Below are 19,171 nucleotides of genomic sequence, written 5' to 3'. Positions count from 1 at the left end.
CTTTCGCGAGGTACGCGAAGATAACGGTTACGCTGCTCTAACTACGGACGACGCTGTCCGCTACTTACCATTGATTAACCCTTTGCGCTTCGAAGTATTTTCATCCTTTTATTTCAGAATTCGCTGTAGCGCAATCCAAGCGTACTCCTGTATGTAACTTTGCGACCTAACTAGAAGAGAGAGAGAGAGAACTGGAAATACTAAAATACTAAAATACTAAAATACTAAAATACTAAAATACTAAAATACTAAAAAATGTAATTGCGTAATTTACAAGGTAATTTATTCATGAATACAATGCGAATCATGAACATAAAATATTGATGTGAAAGTCATAGAGAGAGACATAGGGGCGCAAAGGGTTAACCCCTTGCACTATAACAACGAGTCAGAGCCCTCATGATTATTTAACATTTATTAAAAGCGAATTTAGATTCGAAATCTGGAATTAAAATAATAAAAATTAGGATTTTACATTATTCACTTCTTCGGAATCGAAACAAAATTTTATTCTTCTGTTACGGTAGAGCCTCGATTATCCGGTCCACTCAATGTTTACGTTCATTGAGAGAAGAAGAAATTTCGTGATCCGCGAAAGTAGGTGAAAAGGTCGTTGGGTCAAACGTAATTTTTGTTGGAAATTCGTTGGAACATTTTTGCTTCGCATTCGCGATTTTTCTTGCAACCAAGTAAGTACAAAGGCTAATCGATCAATGTTGCTAGTTGATACTCAAGGAATATATTGATGTATTTTAAATAAATGAATGCTGATTATGAAGCAGCCGTTTTTGTGTTTTAGGTCGTCCTCATTATTCGTTGTAAAATATGAAACGTTGTCGAGTCTTTTAGGCAAGCCGTTTTCGAAAAGTTCGAAGAAAGATTTCATCTCGTTGTTCTTCAGGTGGTTGTCAAGGTGGTTTTGCAGGATATCTCTTGTTACACTGCAGGAGATGATAAAGTTCGAGAGGGATCCAGTTCCACTAGCGCCCGAGGGCGTTCATTATAGAGAAGATAGGCGGCTCTCCGCGGTGTTCATTCTTGAAATTCTTCTCTGAACAACGAAATTTTACCAACCACCTCAATTAGTGATACCGTCGTCCAATATATTGAAGAAAATCGTGCAAATAGTTATCTAAGAATTATTAAATTATTAATTTATCAAGGGGAAGAATTGAAAAATGATCGTACATAACATATGCCGATTAATCAATTATTCTACAAGAACGTTAGTAATTAATGAAATGCGGTTTTAATATGAAAGCAGTGTAATTTGGCATTCAGCCATCAAATTTATTAAATTGAATAGCTTAATTAATTGTAAATACTTGATGAACAATGCATGTAATGAATATGGAGTACGTAACTACAATTGATCGCGTTTTATGCGTTACAATTATTATTATTATTATTATTATTATTATTATTATTATTATTATTATTATTATGTATATTGCATAATTTATAATGTGAATTGTTAACTGTTTGCTGAATTTAACAACGTATGAAAAATTCACTCTTCTTACGTAAATTTCAAGTCTATTTGAAAATAAAATTGAGAGGATTTTTAAAATAAAATCAAATTCAAATTATATTTTTGGATTTAAGTAAAGATATTTCACCGTGAATTACCAAAATATATGATCTCTCCGAATTGATTCAAATATATAGAATTCTGTTGAAAGCTGCAATTGGAAACTGTCAATTATATGAACACATCTTCGATTTAAAATAGCAGTTACAAAGTACAGTCAAAAGAGTTTAAGTTAAATGTTCGCACAGTAAATTAGTTCTCACAGCTCGAATATTTAAACGGTCGAAATGCCAACATTCGAGGTTTAACGACTTCTAAATTTTAAATAGATCAGAGGGTTGAGGCTGCAGCTCGAGAAAGGACACGAGTGCACGTGATCCTTTCGTCGTGTTTTCTGAATTTTACATACGACTACCTTAAAGAGACGGTTGTAGATGCACTGCGGGAACGTTTCATGCATTTTTCTGGTTTCACGGTTAATTCGACTATTATTCGTGCGGAAGGCACTTGCATAAAGGACAATTTCGGAGCTCACGATAACTTCACTTTGTATGACGAAGCTGTTTAAAAGCGAAAAACTATGTTCTCGGGAGGAGGACTCGAAATGTTTATTTATACCGGGCGAATTATTTATGCCTGGGCAAAGTTTTATTCGGATGACGGATACGAGATAAAGACTAAACGAATTAAATGGTACAATATAATGTATTTTTATCATATCCCTTTTTTTGCAATTTTCTTTTTGTCAAATGGTGCATCGTTAATCTTCTCGAATCATATAATTTCTTCCAGAATTATTTAGTCTGGAAATATGGTGGGGATCATGAATAATTTACATACGAGTTATTAGCATATTTATAACTCCACACGAAATATTCTGTCATTACTATATATACGGTGTCTCAAAGTCATGTTACGAGCGCACGTGCGCATATTTTCCTTTGAACTTATTTCGAAGAATTTGACACGATTTTTAGACATTTACACGGACAATGTTTGCTGCCGCGTCTCGTAATTTCCACTTAAGGGATTAAAGTTTACGGACGTTCATTGTCTCGTTCATTCCATATTTATCACGGCAATACCCATCGTAATAGGAATATTTTTATTAAATTCGGCTGTCGGTGAAATCTGAATATGAATATCATGTGATTCCGAATATCTTCGATCTATGAATAAATCATTTTCCACAAACGAATAACGCTTTCCCGCGATTGCTACAATCCGTGTTTCGTTTCATTTGAAACGGTTCTCTGGCGAATAAATACGGCTCGAGCTTCGCGGCATCGGCGAAATACGTGTCTCCTTTTTTACGATTGCGTGCAATACCCAACGATTAAACTGATTGAACGCGTCGCGTGATATTTACAACGATTTCAAACGATACTCGCCGCATGATTGCATCTTGGTCCCGTATGAGTCTTTCGCAGATTTATCTACTGAAACGTATCGATGCCGGAAAATGTATTATCTTGTGCGTTCTTTCCGTTTCCGTCGATATACTAAATTGCTTTCATACTTATCGTGTTATGCGTATAATTCACTTCATAAGCGAATGCGTTTTCGAACAATGGATTTTAAATCTATTTGGTTTTTATCGGAAGGCGTATGATTTTGTAAAAAGGAAATAATAATTTTTATATTTCGAATGAAATCTTAACTAGCAGTTGCATAAATAATGTATAAATGAAACAGTAAAGGCTCGTTATCGAGCATTGAAATGTATATAATTGTGATTGTGTTAGGACAGTGTTAATTATTTTATTTCTCGATATCAGCCTTGTATTTTCAACGTAGTGTGTGTATTTCATCGCAAACTTGGTCATTGATTACAGCTTCAACAAATTGCTATTGCATAAGGTGCAGATAGAGCAGAAATACCTGCACCTGTTGCACATCATCGAAACCGAGAAAACCGACAAGAATCAGTGCGTGAGACGATGCGAAGAACTTGCGCTGGAAGTGCAGGAACTTCGAACCAAGGTAAGTTATAAATTTCACTTTGTTTCCTGTGATATTTATTCAGTCATTATCACTAGACCGCGCATTTTACGTATTTATGAGAAAAATGAAAAGGTGAAATACAATACTGTGGAGGCATTACAAGAATTCAAGGATATTGTTACATTGATTTTAATTTATTGCCGTTATTAAAAATTCCTTTTTTTTCTCTAATAGTTTTTATTTATTTCGTTTTTATTCGTTCATTTCCTTCTCGTGCTGTTTTCAATTTCACTTATTTAGCATTTAATATACTCTTCGTATCTCAAGCTTAATGTACTGTGTCAATATTTTAAACTTCCTTCGATCTTTCTGCTGTTTTAAATGGAATCTATTATTTCTTGTCAGAAATGATGGAATCCACGGTCTGCTATAACATGATTATTATAACTAATTATATGAAATTCGGATGCAACTAAATATTAATAGAAATAGTGAATAGTGAATAATCAACGGTATCATAAGAAAGAGTATTTTATCCAGAAATGTTGAAAAATTGGAACAGAGCATTAAATCGATGACTATGTCAACAGTAGGATACATTATTCTATGCGAACAGGCGTTCTCGAACTGAAACTAAAATTTTTTTACATTTTAATAGCGGTTCTTACCATCGATAATAGTCGCTCTCATATTTCTCACCAATTTTATGATACACGTTTTCTGTAATAATTGTTGATAATTACCTCACAGGCAATTAATTCTGTTTTATTATAAAATCCATAGTCATGTAACTCATGAATATGTTACGAACGTAATTAACATGCTAATTTTCTCATGGTCAAACTCACAAAGTGTAATATTATTCATTTGATTATGGAAAGTCCAATTTGTGAAACGCGATGAGATGTCATTTGTATGTTTAATTGTATGTTTAAACTATGACCAGAACGATACGCAGCGTTGTATAATACGTGTAATAATACGCAATAATAATTGCTCCATTAATTTCTATGTTCAATGGTTATAATGTCTGTTTGTGTAAATAAATACGCGTGCCTGTCAATTCTCTTATTTTAACTTTCTTACTTAACATTATCATTTTTGTCGCGTATTATTTTGAGGATTATTTCGTCATATTTGAAACAAAAAGAAACAATGACATAACTCATCATTTGAAATTGTTATTATGTGAAACGAATTGAATCTCGTAATTAAGACCAATAAAAAAAAAATTCAAAATAGTTTCTTTGTTATTAAAAAAAAATTTAAGAAGTTATAGTCTATCTTGGATAACCCTGTATTGTGAATGTTTTTGCTTTATGTTAACAGTTGAATGCTGCATTGCCGAAGCAGCGGGTGCATTCCCATCGGTCAGGTGCACATGGTACAGTATGGTTTGACAGCGGAGGGGAGATGTCAGGCGACCCGGGAATCGGGTTGCTGACTATCACGGAGGATTCTTTGGAAATGCAAAAAATTAAGAAAGTTCAGAGCTTTTTAAGAGGCTGGCTTTGTCGAAGACGTTGGAAGCAAATCGTTGAGCAATACATCAAAAGTCCTCATGCGGAAAGCATGCGGAAACGTAATAGGTGAGACTGACTTTTGCTTGACACTTTAACGACAGCGCCAAAAACCGCAAAAGTTCCGTACCATTGAAAACGTGTTTTATTAAATTTAATTAACACGTTCCGTGCCACGTGTACCATCCATGGTACACGCTTGCATGTTTACTTAGTGAACTGAACAAATTGTTTACAAGAAATTTAGAACCGAAGAATCAATTTCCACCGCAAGAATGGGCGTTGATAAGTTTTTGTTACGTTGTTATGTGTACGAGAATTAATAATTGCACGTAATACATCAAGTTTTAGTAAAATATCAAAGTGTGAAGATTCGAGTAAAAAAAGCTCGGCTCGGAACGTGTTAAAGGGTCTAGCCGAGATTAAGATGATCGAAATTGCCCTTATATATAAAAACCTTATATATAAAAAACCTGTATATATATATATATATATATATATATACAGGTTTTTTAATGACTATCGTGTCGTTTAATAGCTGACCAAGAAAAACTCATCTGTACATTTGCAAACCAAAGTTTGCAAATTTAATTTTATTTAAAGAGAACATAAGTCTACGTTCACTGCTTTAAATTAAACAAATAACGATATTGACATCAGATTTACGGAGCATTAACAGCAGTTATAGTGTATTGTTTCATAAAAATAACAAGTATTATTTACTAAAATTTTTAACAATTGTAGTGTACATCCAATGAGACAACGTTATCGGATAAATTACCATTAGATAAATATTTATAATTTCGATAATCGTAAATTAAACAATTTGGAACGTATGCTAACGCGTACCGCACACCTGTTATTAAAAATAAAAGATATAAACAGTATAAACGATATAAACTATATATGTGCATAGCTGTGTGTGTTAATTGCTTGAAAATAATTTGTTTATACTCGATATCCACTTCAACCAGTCTTCTATTTATTATGTGGACTATCTCGTTGAGCATTTTTTTTTGGAAACCGTATGAAAATCGTATGAAAACAGAATTGGGTGTATCTACCAAAAATCGATCTCAGCTTGTAAATAAAAATGATCAATTTGGGAAGAGGAGATTCGATTATTCGAGCCTCGCGGTTCATTTGTATATTTGCCGATTGTCAACAATTATAAAAACAAGGTGTAAGGCTCGAATAATCGTATCTCTTCTTCCCAAATTGTCCGTTCTTGTTTGCAAGCTGAAGGACAATTAAACTCCTTTTTCAAAGAATTTACTGGACACAGGTTATATTAAATTAGTATATGATTTAACATGATTTACCTTGGCATAACCTGACATTTTAGTACGTTTCTATTTTATCTTGTTCACTAAACGACGTTGGCGAGGCTAGGATGTTAAACTCGTCGATGTCGAATGCACAGCCTGTATGCGCATAATCAGGTTATTTCCGCACAGGATACAAAAGCTTCGAATAACTTCGTTGTCGTTTTGCTTCGACTATAAGAGTACCAACTGCTCCGAGCACAAACTCATTACAGCCTCAGAAGCGTGCCACCGCTTCTGCTAATTACATCACGTTGTTTCAGCTTGCACGAAGGTTAATTAGTTTGACAAGCATTTTGGATCTATAAAATAATTTTAATGTTATTTATGCGACAGAAAATTGTCCACTATTTTCCCGTCGAACAACTGCATCTTCATCGTTCGACATTCCGTCTGTTTTTCTGGGTCACGGAGCAACGTTGTCGACGATTCTTCCTACTTCTCCATCAAGGACAAACGTCTGTACTAATTCATATTTTCAAGCATATATTCGATAAAGACATGCATTTAACCGTGACCTCCGTGACCCAGAAAAACGGACGGAACGTCGAACGATAAAGATGCAGTTATTCAGCGGGAAAATAGTGGAAAAAGTGTTTATTAGCAAAATGTTCATATACGTATATGGTTATTCCTAGGCTTTATTATTAAATGGTTTTATAATAAATTTTAGAATAAATTGATTTATTTTGAAACATACTTGCATTTTAATAAGTTATTGTTAATCTTCAAAGGAAGCTCCAAAAAATGAAATAATATTAATATTGCTGAATGTGATGTTTCGAAGCCTAAACGATCCTTAGAATTTGTTAGTGATTATTTGGATACAAGTTGAGAACGTTTCCTGCATTTCAGTTTGGTGTTCAATATGGTGGAGGCTGAAGAGGACTATACCAGACAAATGGAAATTTTGGTCAGCTGTTTCCTCAGACCTTTCAAGATGGCAGCGAGTTCAAAGAGGCCTCCTTGTTGTCACGAGGATGTAAATAGTATATTTTTAAATAGCGAAACAGTATTGTTCCTTCACCAGATCTTTTTAAAAGGTCTCACGTCTCGTATGGAGAACTGGCCCACCCTAGTTTTAGGTACGTCATCTGTAAAACAATGTATCGTATTCATTCTAACGCAACTCTGAAACCAAATTCTCTACTTTCATTTCTCAGTAAAATGACTGCCGCATTCATATTTTAGTTTTTATAATTGATTTAACACTAAACCTATACCGCGGTCAAAGTGACCGCTTTCTTATTTTGCAACTCTGCAAGGTTCCGAGACTCTTTCGTGGAGAACACTTGAATAAGTTATATTATTGGAGCAAGTTTCGTAATAAAAACTTTACAAATTCTAAATAAATTCAGTCTTCGCACTTTTGTGAAGCAATACGTGCCAGTTAGTATTACTGCTTGGTAGGCTTAGTGTTAACATTAAGTCGATCACGTACACTCATTCTAAGTATTTCGAGTCCACTGTTAAAGCTTCTGTTGCTAAAATTTATTCGCGAATAAAATTTGCATTTCGCGAAACAACGAATTTCGGGAATCGTGACAATGTCTATAATTAATTCGAATTTTAAACGCCGTTGCGTTTAATCGTTTTAAATATGCTCTTATTTACCAATGCCGTAAATATTTAGGTGATTTCCCACACTTTCCGATCCTTTTTTCGTGCGAAATCAATAAATCGATGTTTCTCCGAAATCTATCGTTGAAATTCGACAAATCGTCATAAAAGAATGAATTCGTCGAAGCAGCAGGCAAATAAAGACACGTTGCTTCGATTTTCACCATTGTTCGAATTCAACCAGAGATCGAAATTGAGGCAGCCTAATTTCTGACTATAGTAATTTCTCAGTAACGCGCTTTTGGACAAAGCAGGATAACCAGGGAAAGTGAGTTTCAAGAGAAACATGTTTAAAGTTTTCGAAACGACATTGCGTCGGTTAGACCGGTATTTATGGCACTTACTCTAATCTGTAATTCCGGAGCCGTAAAGAGGACTTACCTCGTCGCGAAACAGATCATAAACCGTCTTTTCTTCTTACCGAGAAGTTTTAGTCTCTACCAAAGTTTCTCGGTGATAAACTATTTTTTTTCCATTTACTTCGATCGCTATTTTCAGTACTCCATTATTTGCACATCCTTTCGGTTCGAGGGATCTGAGCTTGTAACAGAAATTGAAAAAATGCCTTCAGTTCCGCTAAACAAAATTAAGTCGCTTAGTCCAGTTTCAAAAAAGTTATTGTAACTGTACGTATGTACGATATAAATGACAGATAATAATATAAAACAATCTCCAAAATATGGTGACTGAAATCATATGGAGAGAATCCGTCATTTCAAACTAAAACATTTCTTCTATGTTTCTTGTAAAACGTGTTCGAGAAACCTATTTATTGAAAATATGTTTCTGACAACTTTTGCAGCTACATAATTCTATTTAGAAACATTTTTACTTGATGAAATATAATATAATTTTGTATCCATTGATTTCTACTATACACCTGTGGAGAACTTCTGTGGTATAAAAACATCGTCTTCAATTATACGTTCGTTCATTTTAGATCGACATTATATCAATTCGCTCAGCATCAACTCATTTGCATGAGTTATTAATAATTAGATTATGTACAACATTTTAATGATCTATGTACGTGGAATCATTATATATAACTTAGGTTAAACCATTTATTATTCTATTGTATAAGGTCTTATACAATTATGCCTGAAGCCAAACGTTTTTTCTATTATTTCAGTCGATTTGTTCGATATGTTGCTCCCTATGCTCTCAATTTATCAAGAATTTGTCAGAAACCATCATTACAGTCTTCAAGTTCTGACGAATTGTAAGCAGTCGTCGCCGTCATTCGCGGCATTGCTCACTAGATTAGAAAACAAAACTGCTTGTGGAGGACGCTCTTTGGAGACATTTCTGACCTATCCTATGGATCACGTAAGTTTATCAACTAATCTTTCAATTCTTTCAAAACTCTTTTCAACCCTTTGCACTAGAGCGGTGACTCGAAGGTACCGCTACAAATTTGTTTATATTTGAAAAACAAACTGTTAAAAGTGTTACTATTGTGAGCCAGAAGACTCAATTATCATATGCATAAAGTGCATTAACGAATCATATGAAATGGAAATATTGGAGATTAGAAAAACTATTTTGGTTTTGAAAATAAAATGGCTTCGTATGCAAATGGATTCAGTCTGTATTCTATGACTATTTAACATTCTTTATGTTAATACTAAGAAATACAAATATTTGTAAATATCTTATTTCTCCCAATTATGTTACATATGCTTCATTTGAAAAATAGTAATTTATTTCTGTATTAAATGAAATACTAGTTGAAATACTTAATTGATTTTACAAACATAAATATATATATTTTACAATGTGAATCCGAAACACTTGATTAAAGTAAATATTCTCTTTATTGCGTTCAATTTTCATTTGATTAAATAAATTACTTCGATTCTTTGGAGTTTTCGAGATAGCTTGGTGGACAGTCAAAGTGCAAACGTTGTCCACAGTTGCATTTCCCTTTCTGAACACTGAATTCGACGTGTAAAACAAAAGTGATCGGACAATAAAATCATGTTAAACTTGGTACCTTCGTATCACTTTCACATGCACGCGCTTGTTTACCAATATTTATAAATTATAAATATAGTGTATAATATTTATTGTTTGATAATAAATATTGATTGTATCACACATCCAAGAATAACACCAATATTGTACGACAACATAATTAATCTATGAAGGAAACTAAATCCGAGGAACATTTATGTAAAATCTGAGGAATATTTATGCAATATCCGCAAATACATAAGTGTGTTATTTGTAGACAAATAATTTGCGAACAAAAGCATTGCAAGTAATTAAAGAATTTTAAAATGCTGTTGTATTACTATCGACTGATTAAAATAATTAAAACTAGAAACAAATGACTGCATATCTCTCCTATAGTTTACAATTAATTGCGACATTAAATCGCGATTCTATTGTTTCATTCTAATATGGTAAAATAAGCTCTTGCAGTTACAAAATTTCTTTCCATCTTAAAAAGTGTTTCCAGTATAACAACGATTAAAAATCTCAACGAGCGTCCATCTTTGACAGTATAAATATTGGTAAAATATGAAAAATCAACTCCCATTCTAGATGAATAAAGATAAAAGCAATCGAGGAAGGAATGAAACGCGAGAACATCATGCAATCGTTTTCCAGGACAATTAATCGGATCGAGTAGTATTGTGTAAAATTTGTGTAACACAGGACGTTACCAAACCACGCGAAATAATAACTGCGGTTTTTGTGAATTTGCGGATTAAATGTGGCGTTCGTTACGAAATAGATTTAGTACAGCTTCAACTATATATACAATGTATATGGCACAAATCTATAGGAGATAGTTATTGTATCCTCGTCATATTTCTATACACTATGCAATCTGTAGAAAAATCATATTTTATTTGACACGCGTATTAACACTTAGCCAACCGAACGGGGAGATCTCCCCGTTTTAAATTCAGTCGATTGACGACCGATTGGATCATTAATGAAAAATTAAAAATGATTGCTTAATTTTATTAAGATTTGCAAGAGGTACGAATGCTGAAGAAGTAATCGATGCCATATAAGTTTGCTTCATAATTTTTGTTTAATCGAATGAAATATTTTAATTTTATGAAAATTTTTGAGGTTTCTAGCGCGGTCGTGGAAGTGTTAATGTATAAAGCCTACGTTCGACACAGAGTTTGGCATTATTCGCATAACTGTTTATCCAGATAATTATTCGAATAATTTTATTCGAGAATAATTTACTATTACCTTAATCGTGAATAAATTATTCGCGAATAATGCGTTATTCTTATTCATTATTCGTCGGTCGATTGAAGTTCGCTCAACACTGGTTTGACGCACTAAACCTCATAGATAATTAAATGGTTCCAAACTGCGATTTCAGAAAATCCGAGCTAATGAATTTGCATTATGGATTCATTAATAGATTGCAGATTGTATGCATACGCGAGAAAAATGCGTAGCTGCGATTTAAAATGGAAGAAACATTGAAAGAATTGAAGCATTATTCTGCGCAAAGATTTACAAGTAATTCATCGGGAAAATTGCCAAACGAACACAATGCTTAATTTCAACGTTGCTTGTACAATATTCTTAATAAACTGTCGATGTTTACGTATTTATAGTTTGCATACAAGCCACGGATCTCCGAATGTATTTTCATTTCCACATTTAGCTTTTTTTTAAACATTATTCTTCCATCGATTAGAAGATTGCTTGCAATGAAAATATAATTCTCTGATAAGAATGTCAAAAACTGCGTAAAACGTATGACTTACTTGTGTGTTTCAGTTTCCAAAGTATATTGTCACGCTGAATGAAATATTGGCACATACGCCAATCGATCACGTGGAACGTAAAAGCTTAAAAAACGCGAAGGATAAATTAGTGGAATTATCGAACCAGATGCAACACGAGGTATCGATAAGAATTGTATACATATATATACATAATACTTTGAATTCCATATAGGAAAATATTAATTTGGTATTTTTGATCATGAAATTGACTGGAAACAAAACAGTGATCAATGTGTACACGTGTATATTTTTGCAGGTCAGCGAAACAGAGAGCTTACGGAAAAATTTGTCCGTGGAACGAATGATTGTCGAAGGCTGCGACATTTTACTCGATGTTAATCAAGTATTCGTCAGACAGGGTAAGCAATATTATTACTTTTCCGAGCTGCAGCTACGCGTGAATTTTCAGGACAATTGGAATGCTCAGACAAACAAGTTGATAAACGTGATTCAATCCCTTTTTTTTGCTATCCCAAGCAATTGCAATTTTCGTCAAAATTTGTTTATGTAATAGTCAAACTAGCTTTTCCATCGTATAGAAAACAATTCAAATCGTTTGGTGCAGTTATAGGAGAGTTATTCGCTTTTAAATGGTGTCCACGCATATATTTGTACATAACTGCACATTCAAACTGTGTTCACAATCTCACACAATATATTATACGAACAATATCGATTATTTGTTTATCACTTTATTCAATTGTTTGAACAACTAACAAATCGTACACCATGTGACAGATCTGGACAAAAAAGAAATAACTTTCGTTTGAAGTCTTTTTGTACAGTTTGCGAGTCATAGCAAAAATAACTGAATATTTCGGGGTTAATTTGCATCCCGCAAAACGAATTTATTCGAAACAAAATTGCATAATATAATATATCTACGTGCGCTTTACATATCCCTGAAGTTTCAGAATTTTCTGAATTTCCGGATTGGGGATCATCCCTCGCAAAAGACGTGTCTTGAAGAAAATTACTTCGGAAAACGAGTATACTTGGGTTACATTTTTCTCAAAAATACATAATTAATTTAGTTGTCTAACCGAAAAACTGTTCTATTAACCGAACGACCCTATCGTCCACGTTAGTTTGGATAATTCCACTGTGTTCGCATTCTTCCGCAATACGGACTTCCATTGTCTTTAGTAGAAATCCTGCTTTCTCGAGTTGTTGAGCGCTGGTAACGAAATTCCATCGACAACGTCCATTGTTTCCAAAACAGTTTACCCTGCGCCAAGAGACGCGAAAGTCTTCGACACAGTCGATAAAGTCTCGGTCGGACATGTCGCCGGGCGGTTTCGCTTGAAGTTTCAGCGCGGAAGTCCGTGAAAAGCAGAAACTCGAGGCGGATCGCGCAAGCGTGCATCCGCGTTCCCTCGGAATCGATGGACATGTGTTCGTGGCGGAATCAACACAAACACAAGGATAATTGTCAGGGCTGTCTTAACCGCATTCTCCGAATTCCCCGAATTTTCCGAATCGAATCCGAATAATCCCGATGGAATATATTTTGAAGGAGATCGCAGACGCGACTTGCCGATGCACCAAAATCTGACACACGAAACAGAGATTTCCGATTCACGTTGTTCCGAAACCACTTTACTTACATTTGCGATCTCCGCTCTGATCGCCTAATTGAATAATGTAGACCGTGAGACATCGAATCTCGAAATTGTTATAGAAAATAAATTCCGGTCGGAGGAAACGAATGCGAATGAATTGGGAAAAATCGTTCACGACACGGCCCTGGTCCCTCGTGTTTAGCCACGGATCGCATGGCCACCATGCAAACATTCTCTCGCTGTACAGGAAAAGTGGCTGCAGCGAATCGTTTCGCCGTATTTTCTCGACGGAACCGCGAAAGTCTTGTATCCGCAACGCCCGCCGAACACGAGACATAGAGAGTCATGCATTTCTGAGGTTTACATCGAACGTTCGGCTTATTCGACCACGAGGTTGGAAGGACGTGATATAAACGTCCGTATAAACAGGATGTTCGAGCTCCATCTTGAGCTTCGCATGATTTCGTAAATTTTTCGCGGCTCGAGAAACGGGGGATGGCTGAGTTCGAGGGAAATTACATTTGCCGGGAGCTTCGTCGTGAAAAACAGGGACTAAAACCGCGCACAAATGAAACTGTTTGGGATCAAAGGTACACAGTAACATTGTTGTTGTTTTTGTTGTTTTTCTTTTCGTTGTTTTCCTTTTTATCGTTGTTATCGCGAGAGAGTTGTTATGAGAGCATTGGTAATTAATCGGTCACACTGTTCTGTGCGATCGACGGGTGCTCGTGATTGCATTGGTGCATGTACGCTGTGTTCGAAATGTTTGTAATAGAGGAACTATTCGTCAGAAACATCGTTGACAGGTTATGAACGCGTAACATTCCATAGTCGATGCCTCTGTCGACAAGCTGTATTGATTCCAGATGTAAACAACGTGCGTATTTCGCGAGTTGCGGCTGTTAAGGCGTCAATTAATCAATTTGTATAAATTCTTGTCGAGAGGCGCATTCTGGTAAATGAAACAACTTCTAATGCTGTGACATCGTTGAACGGCAAATATAACGAATTGTTTATAGCTTGCCATTCCGTTGCGAAATATCTCTCTACATTTGAGTTTGCTAAAAGTTTACGATGCGATTGTAAAACTAATTAAATTATTATTTTTATTATATTTATTATTATTAATCTTGGAACATTTTATAACACTTAATTTCGTAAGTATTAATGTAAAATTAAAATTTACATTCTATAGAACGTTGTTAAGGAATAGTTTAGAACCTACGTGAGATTACTTGCAAGTAGACCGCGGATATTTATGCAAAATAAAAATGATCTTTATCGGAGTCAATTTGGTTCTGTTATAATTTTTCTATCGATGACATTAATCATGTGAAAATAATGTATCCATGTTCTCCTATTCTTCTGACGTTTTCAGTGTTTTGCGTTCCACGTTACCGTCATTCTCATAAGTGCATAAAAATGTACAGTCTGCCTACAATAAACATTTTATTTCTTCAACAATATTCGAATAGCTCAGAATTCTATTTTCGCTGAAATGTCGGGATAACTATGGAAGAACTTTTGATAATATTATAAATAGTCATTTTGAAATCCACGGTGTATTAATTACTATTACTTGGATGCTAAGTTTGTTATCTTTTGCAGACACGCTCATCCAAATTTTGGATAAGCCGAAAGGAGCCAGAAGTAGATTGAGCGCGACTTTCGGAGGCAAAGGCGGCGAGAAAGAGGCCGTCAGACAATGCTATCTGTTTTCGAATCATTTGTTGATAACAACGCGTCAATCGGATGGCAACGGCCGTGTGAATTTGGTTCCCCAAATTGGCAAAATCCCATTGTCTAAGGCGGTGCTGATAGAGGACCCTAACGAACTAACGAACACGGAAGATGACGGTAATTTCATCACATTATTGTTAATCTAACGCTTATTAATTGCAGCCGCTCATGCTATATTTGCGATCGTCGCCGTTAATGCAGCTTACACAGCATGATCTATGCCTAATTTCATTTTATACAGATACACGCAGGAACTCATGGGAAAAGCTGCATCAGCATTAGATACACGATCTTCTTTTTATGATTTATGCGTTATCTCTATCATTTTCATTTTTAGAGATTTGTATTAAAATATTGTTTTACTAGGTTTTTATAGATTGATGTAAGGATTAGTCTCGTTGATTCAAATAATCGAATTCTTTTTATTCTGCATAAAAGATACTTCTTTATTTATACACATAATCCTGATAATCAGAATAATATAATAAAATATATTATATATAATAATATATAATAAAAAATATAACCTGACGATCAGAATAATAGTCTTATGATTTTCTTGAAAACTAATTAAACTAAACCAAAACACAACTCCATAACTCTTGGCTTATGTTTCGAAGAATTTGTTCAATCATGTTAAATGCTTATGTTTCGTTGCAGCGTCGAAAGTAATATTTTGCATTATGACTATCACACAAAAATTATGGCTGATTGAATCGATAACTAATATTAATAACAATACATTTGAAGTACATAAGATGCTTATAATTCATACTAATCTGATTGATTATTATAAATTCGCAAGCATATTATTTAATTTGTCATTCATGTTTAAGTTAAATCATACGAAATTTTATGTATAACATTTTATAATGGTCATTAAGAATTTCACGCTATTAAACAGAGCCGTGAATTATATCTGACCAATGTAAGCGTTTTCTACTTCATATGGCTGACTAATGTCAGCTTTTTCTACTTGATACGTCCTTCGTATTAGCCTTTTCTACTTGAAATGTCTGACCCATGGCAGCTTTTCTACTTAGTATGTCCGAACAATATTAGCCTTTTCTACTTGAAATGTCTGACCCATGACAGCTTTTCTACTTGCTGAGGTCTGAAGCAAACTGTCAGAATTGCAAGTTCATATAAAATTACAACAATATATCACACTGTAATTGGACGATATAAATCTTAATATTTACAGTAGAAACTTGATAAAAAATATAGCTAAATAATAATTATACTTAAATAAATGCGTACGTACACATATGACAAATTAATTTCCGTATTTTATTGTACCAAAAAAAGAAACTTGAAAGTATTTGATCTTCCCGAATTATTTTTTAATTAAATCACTGTTTCAAAGTCTACTGACATGAATACGATGATATACATATACATGTGTGCGTTAGTAATACGTAATTCCTTTCACTGCGGGCTTCAATCATGGTCAAATATAATATTCGATTACGTGATATTTCGGTTTTTATAATTATCAATCCCTGTTGTTTGTAATACCAGAACGAATTTACTAGATATAGAAATTATTTTGTTGCGTTACGAAAATGATAATTATTATTAGAAATAATGACTGATAAAAGTAATCATTTTCTAAACGTAAATGAAAAGCAGACAAAACTGGTCGATCTAAGCAACCATAATTTTCGTACCGTAGAGACAGCTAATTATGTTACATTCGTTTATAATTTCCATATAGTTTAATTTAGTTTGAAACAGCTCCAGCTTCCTCCGCCTTGGCTGATCTGTCGTGAAAAAGGAGTATTTAAAAAACTTTCTATATAATTAATGTATTATTGCCATGACTGCGAACTGATTATAGAAATCTCAGTATGTTCGATGTCCAGCGGTATCAGCGAAAGCAGTGGCAGTGCTAGTGGAACTACAAGTAATCACTTTCAGAACCGTGATTTTAAGATTATAGTCAACCTGGAGACTGGTGGACCCCAAGTAACGGTGCACCTAGTTGCTGCTACATTGCAGGTATATAAAATAGTTCACTTTTGTCCGTTCAATTTAAAGAAATCGTTGATCGTTGCGGCAGCTTCAGTATTAAATAATAGTACTGTGATCACTATTCTCAAGAATTTTGTTTCAAACGTGCTCTGCTCTTGTATAATACTTAACACCTTGAGTGACCAAGGTCAATGAAAAGGTAAAATTCCTGCAAAATCGATGTACTTTGATTCGTAAAATCAAAATTGGACAGTTCGAATTTACCGTGGGATATAATTCAATTAATTCGAGTAAAGCACAGTAACAATGAACGTCCAAACTTGGATTAGTGTTTCTCATATGTAAGCAAGGTGGTACTTAACGTGTTATACTCATTAACACTAGATTACAGTTACAGGTTTTGAGCTCCAAGTAAATTATATACAGGGTGTCCCAGGTTTTCATGTTCAAACTTATACAATTTGTACTAACTTATACATTTTATTATTATGGTGCAAAGTAAAAAAAAATGTTATGCAAACATAGGTCATATAGAGCTTTATTAAGAAGTTATAACAAAAATTCAGAATAGGAATAGTAATCAACTTGCTGTTACTGCACATGCCGTGTGTTTATGTAAGCTGTGTTTATTAATACATTTCGAAATGTATTAATAACCGTTGTTGACAATACATGATTGACATCGATCGAAGATATTTTTATATTTTTTATTTATTTTTTAGTTGATTACTATTCCTATTCTGAATTTTTGTTATAACTTCTTAATAAAGCTCTATATGACGTATGTTTACATAACATTTTTTTCTTACTTTGTGCCATAGAATACACTGACAATGTTTGAACATTAAAACCTGGAACACCCTGTATATTCACCATTTATTAAATCGAATTCACCTTTTCCAAAATCAAATGCGCCTTTTTCCTAATTAAATTCGTCCTTTCGTAAATCAAACTGAACCGTTCGTGAATCAGGCTTCTCTACTTTGTTTCATTAAACCATTCTAATGAAAATGAAATCCGAGATAGGTTTGTTTGTCCAGTGATTTCTAATTTTATCACGCGATAAAAATAATAAAGTGTGCCTTATGGAAGCTTACATTGTTCAAAACTAACTATACTTCATCCGATTGTCTTCATTCACGTATTGCAATTACACAAAGCAACATCTCTGTTATCGTTAATAATACTAAAAAATTCTACAGGTACAAATTGTATGGTTCGAAGGGTCACATGTGGTGGAAATAATTTTCTTTGGAGACCATATTTTCGATTTAAAGGTCATCGATACTTTTTAAAATGGGATCACATATTTCAATCATTGTATCGCGACAGCTAAGATTAAGTCGAATCTAATGACCTGTGATACCACGATCTTCGCGTGACCTTGAGTTAGGAAAATCCTAAAACATTTAGGTATAGAGACGACGTTGCTTGAACGAAGATGTTGCTTTGTAACACAGCCGGTAAAACGCCCTGTACACTCGTTTCGCAAACAGATGTACGTGGCCAACGAAAGGGTGAATTTGATTTGAGGAAAGGTGAATGTGTCCTACATAAGGAAGCATTCTGAGAAAGTGTATATCAACACGAATAACTTGAGATTGACGAAAATGACGATGTACACAGGAAAAGGCTGCTTGGATCAGCGACATCGCGCAGTGCGTGGATAACGTCCACTTTAGAGACCGGTTGCTTTGCCCCGCGTTGTCGGACAGCGGTTCCGTCACGATGCCGCAAACGATCGCAAACGATCCGAGCCTGTTCAAGGATGACGTGGACATTAGATTTAGCAGGAAACTGAATTCTCGTAAAATACCGCACATACGTTCAGCGACACCCGAACGGTTGCTGCAGCAACTGACGGATCTACGGTTCCTCAGCATCGATTTCCTCAACACGTTCTTGTTGACCTATCGAGTTTTTACCGATGGCGTCGCGGTACTGGAAGCTTTGAAGAAAGTGTTCTACGAGTCCGAGCCACCGGATGCCGACGTACACACAGGCTCCTTCGAGTAAGTACGATTCTGCGACTCTGACGAGAAACGTCGCGAGTCAAAATTTCCAAGAAATTTTAGTTTGCGCATTCGTTCAAGCTGCATATAATATACAGGGTGTACCACGATTATTTTAACAGCCGAAAATGAGGGGTAGCTGAGGTCATTTGAAGTAACTGTTCCCTTTGCGA

At 34.6% G+C, this 19,171-nt stretch overlaps 1 protein-coding gene across 5 annotated transcripts in view; it reads left to right on the top strand.

The window, feature by feature from the left end:
- LOC117224194 (ras-specific guanine nucleotide-releasing factor 2) overlaps positions 1–19,171 on the top strand; it is a 132,647-nt gene that overhangs the window by 82,259 nt on the left and 31,217 nt on the right. For 4 of the 5 annotated variants that reach the window (XR_004491150.2, XM_076526132.1, XM_033476951.2 and 1 more), the window contains 9 exons: positions 3,367–3,514; positions 4,805–5,064; positions 7,176–7,405; positions 9,073–9,269; positions 11,703–11,828; positions 11,967–12,069; positions 14,881–15,129; positions 16,853–17,013; positions 18,613–18,998. Coding sequence is in view for 4 of the 5 variants with exons in the window: in XM_076526132.1 (XP_076382247.1) it covers positions 3,367–3,514; positions 4,805–5,064; positions 7,176–7,405; positions 9,073–9,269; positions 11,703–11,828; positions 11,967–12,069; positions 14,881–15,129; positions 16,853–17,013; positions 18,613–18,998 (1,860 nt within the window). In the remaining variant the exon portion in view is untranslated. The remainder of the gene's footprint in view (positions 1–3,366; positions 3,515–4,804; positions 5,065–7,175; positions 7,406–9,072; positions 9,270–11,702; positions 11,829–11,966; positions 12,070–14,880; positions 15,130–16,852; positions 17,014–18,612; positions 18,999–19,171) is intronic. The other variant, XM_076526130.1, reaches the window with a different exon arrangement.

This window comes from Megalopta genalis, chromosome 13, assembly GCF_051020955.1.
Source record: "Megalopta genalis isolate 19385.01 chromosome 13, iyMegGena1_principal, whole genome shotgun sequence".
NCBI lineage: Eukaryota > Metazoa > Arthropoda > Insecta > Hymenoptera > Halictidae > Megalopta > Megalopta genalis.
This window is presented reverse-complemented; position numbering and strand designations above follow the sequence as displayed.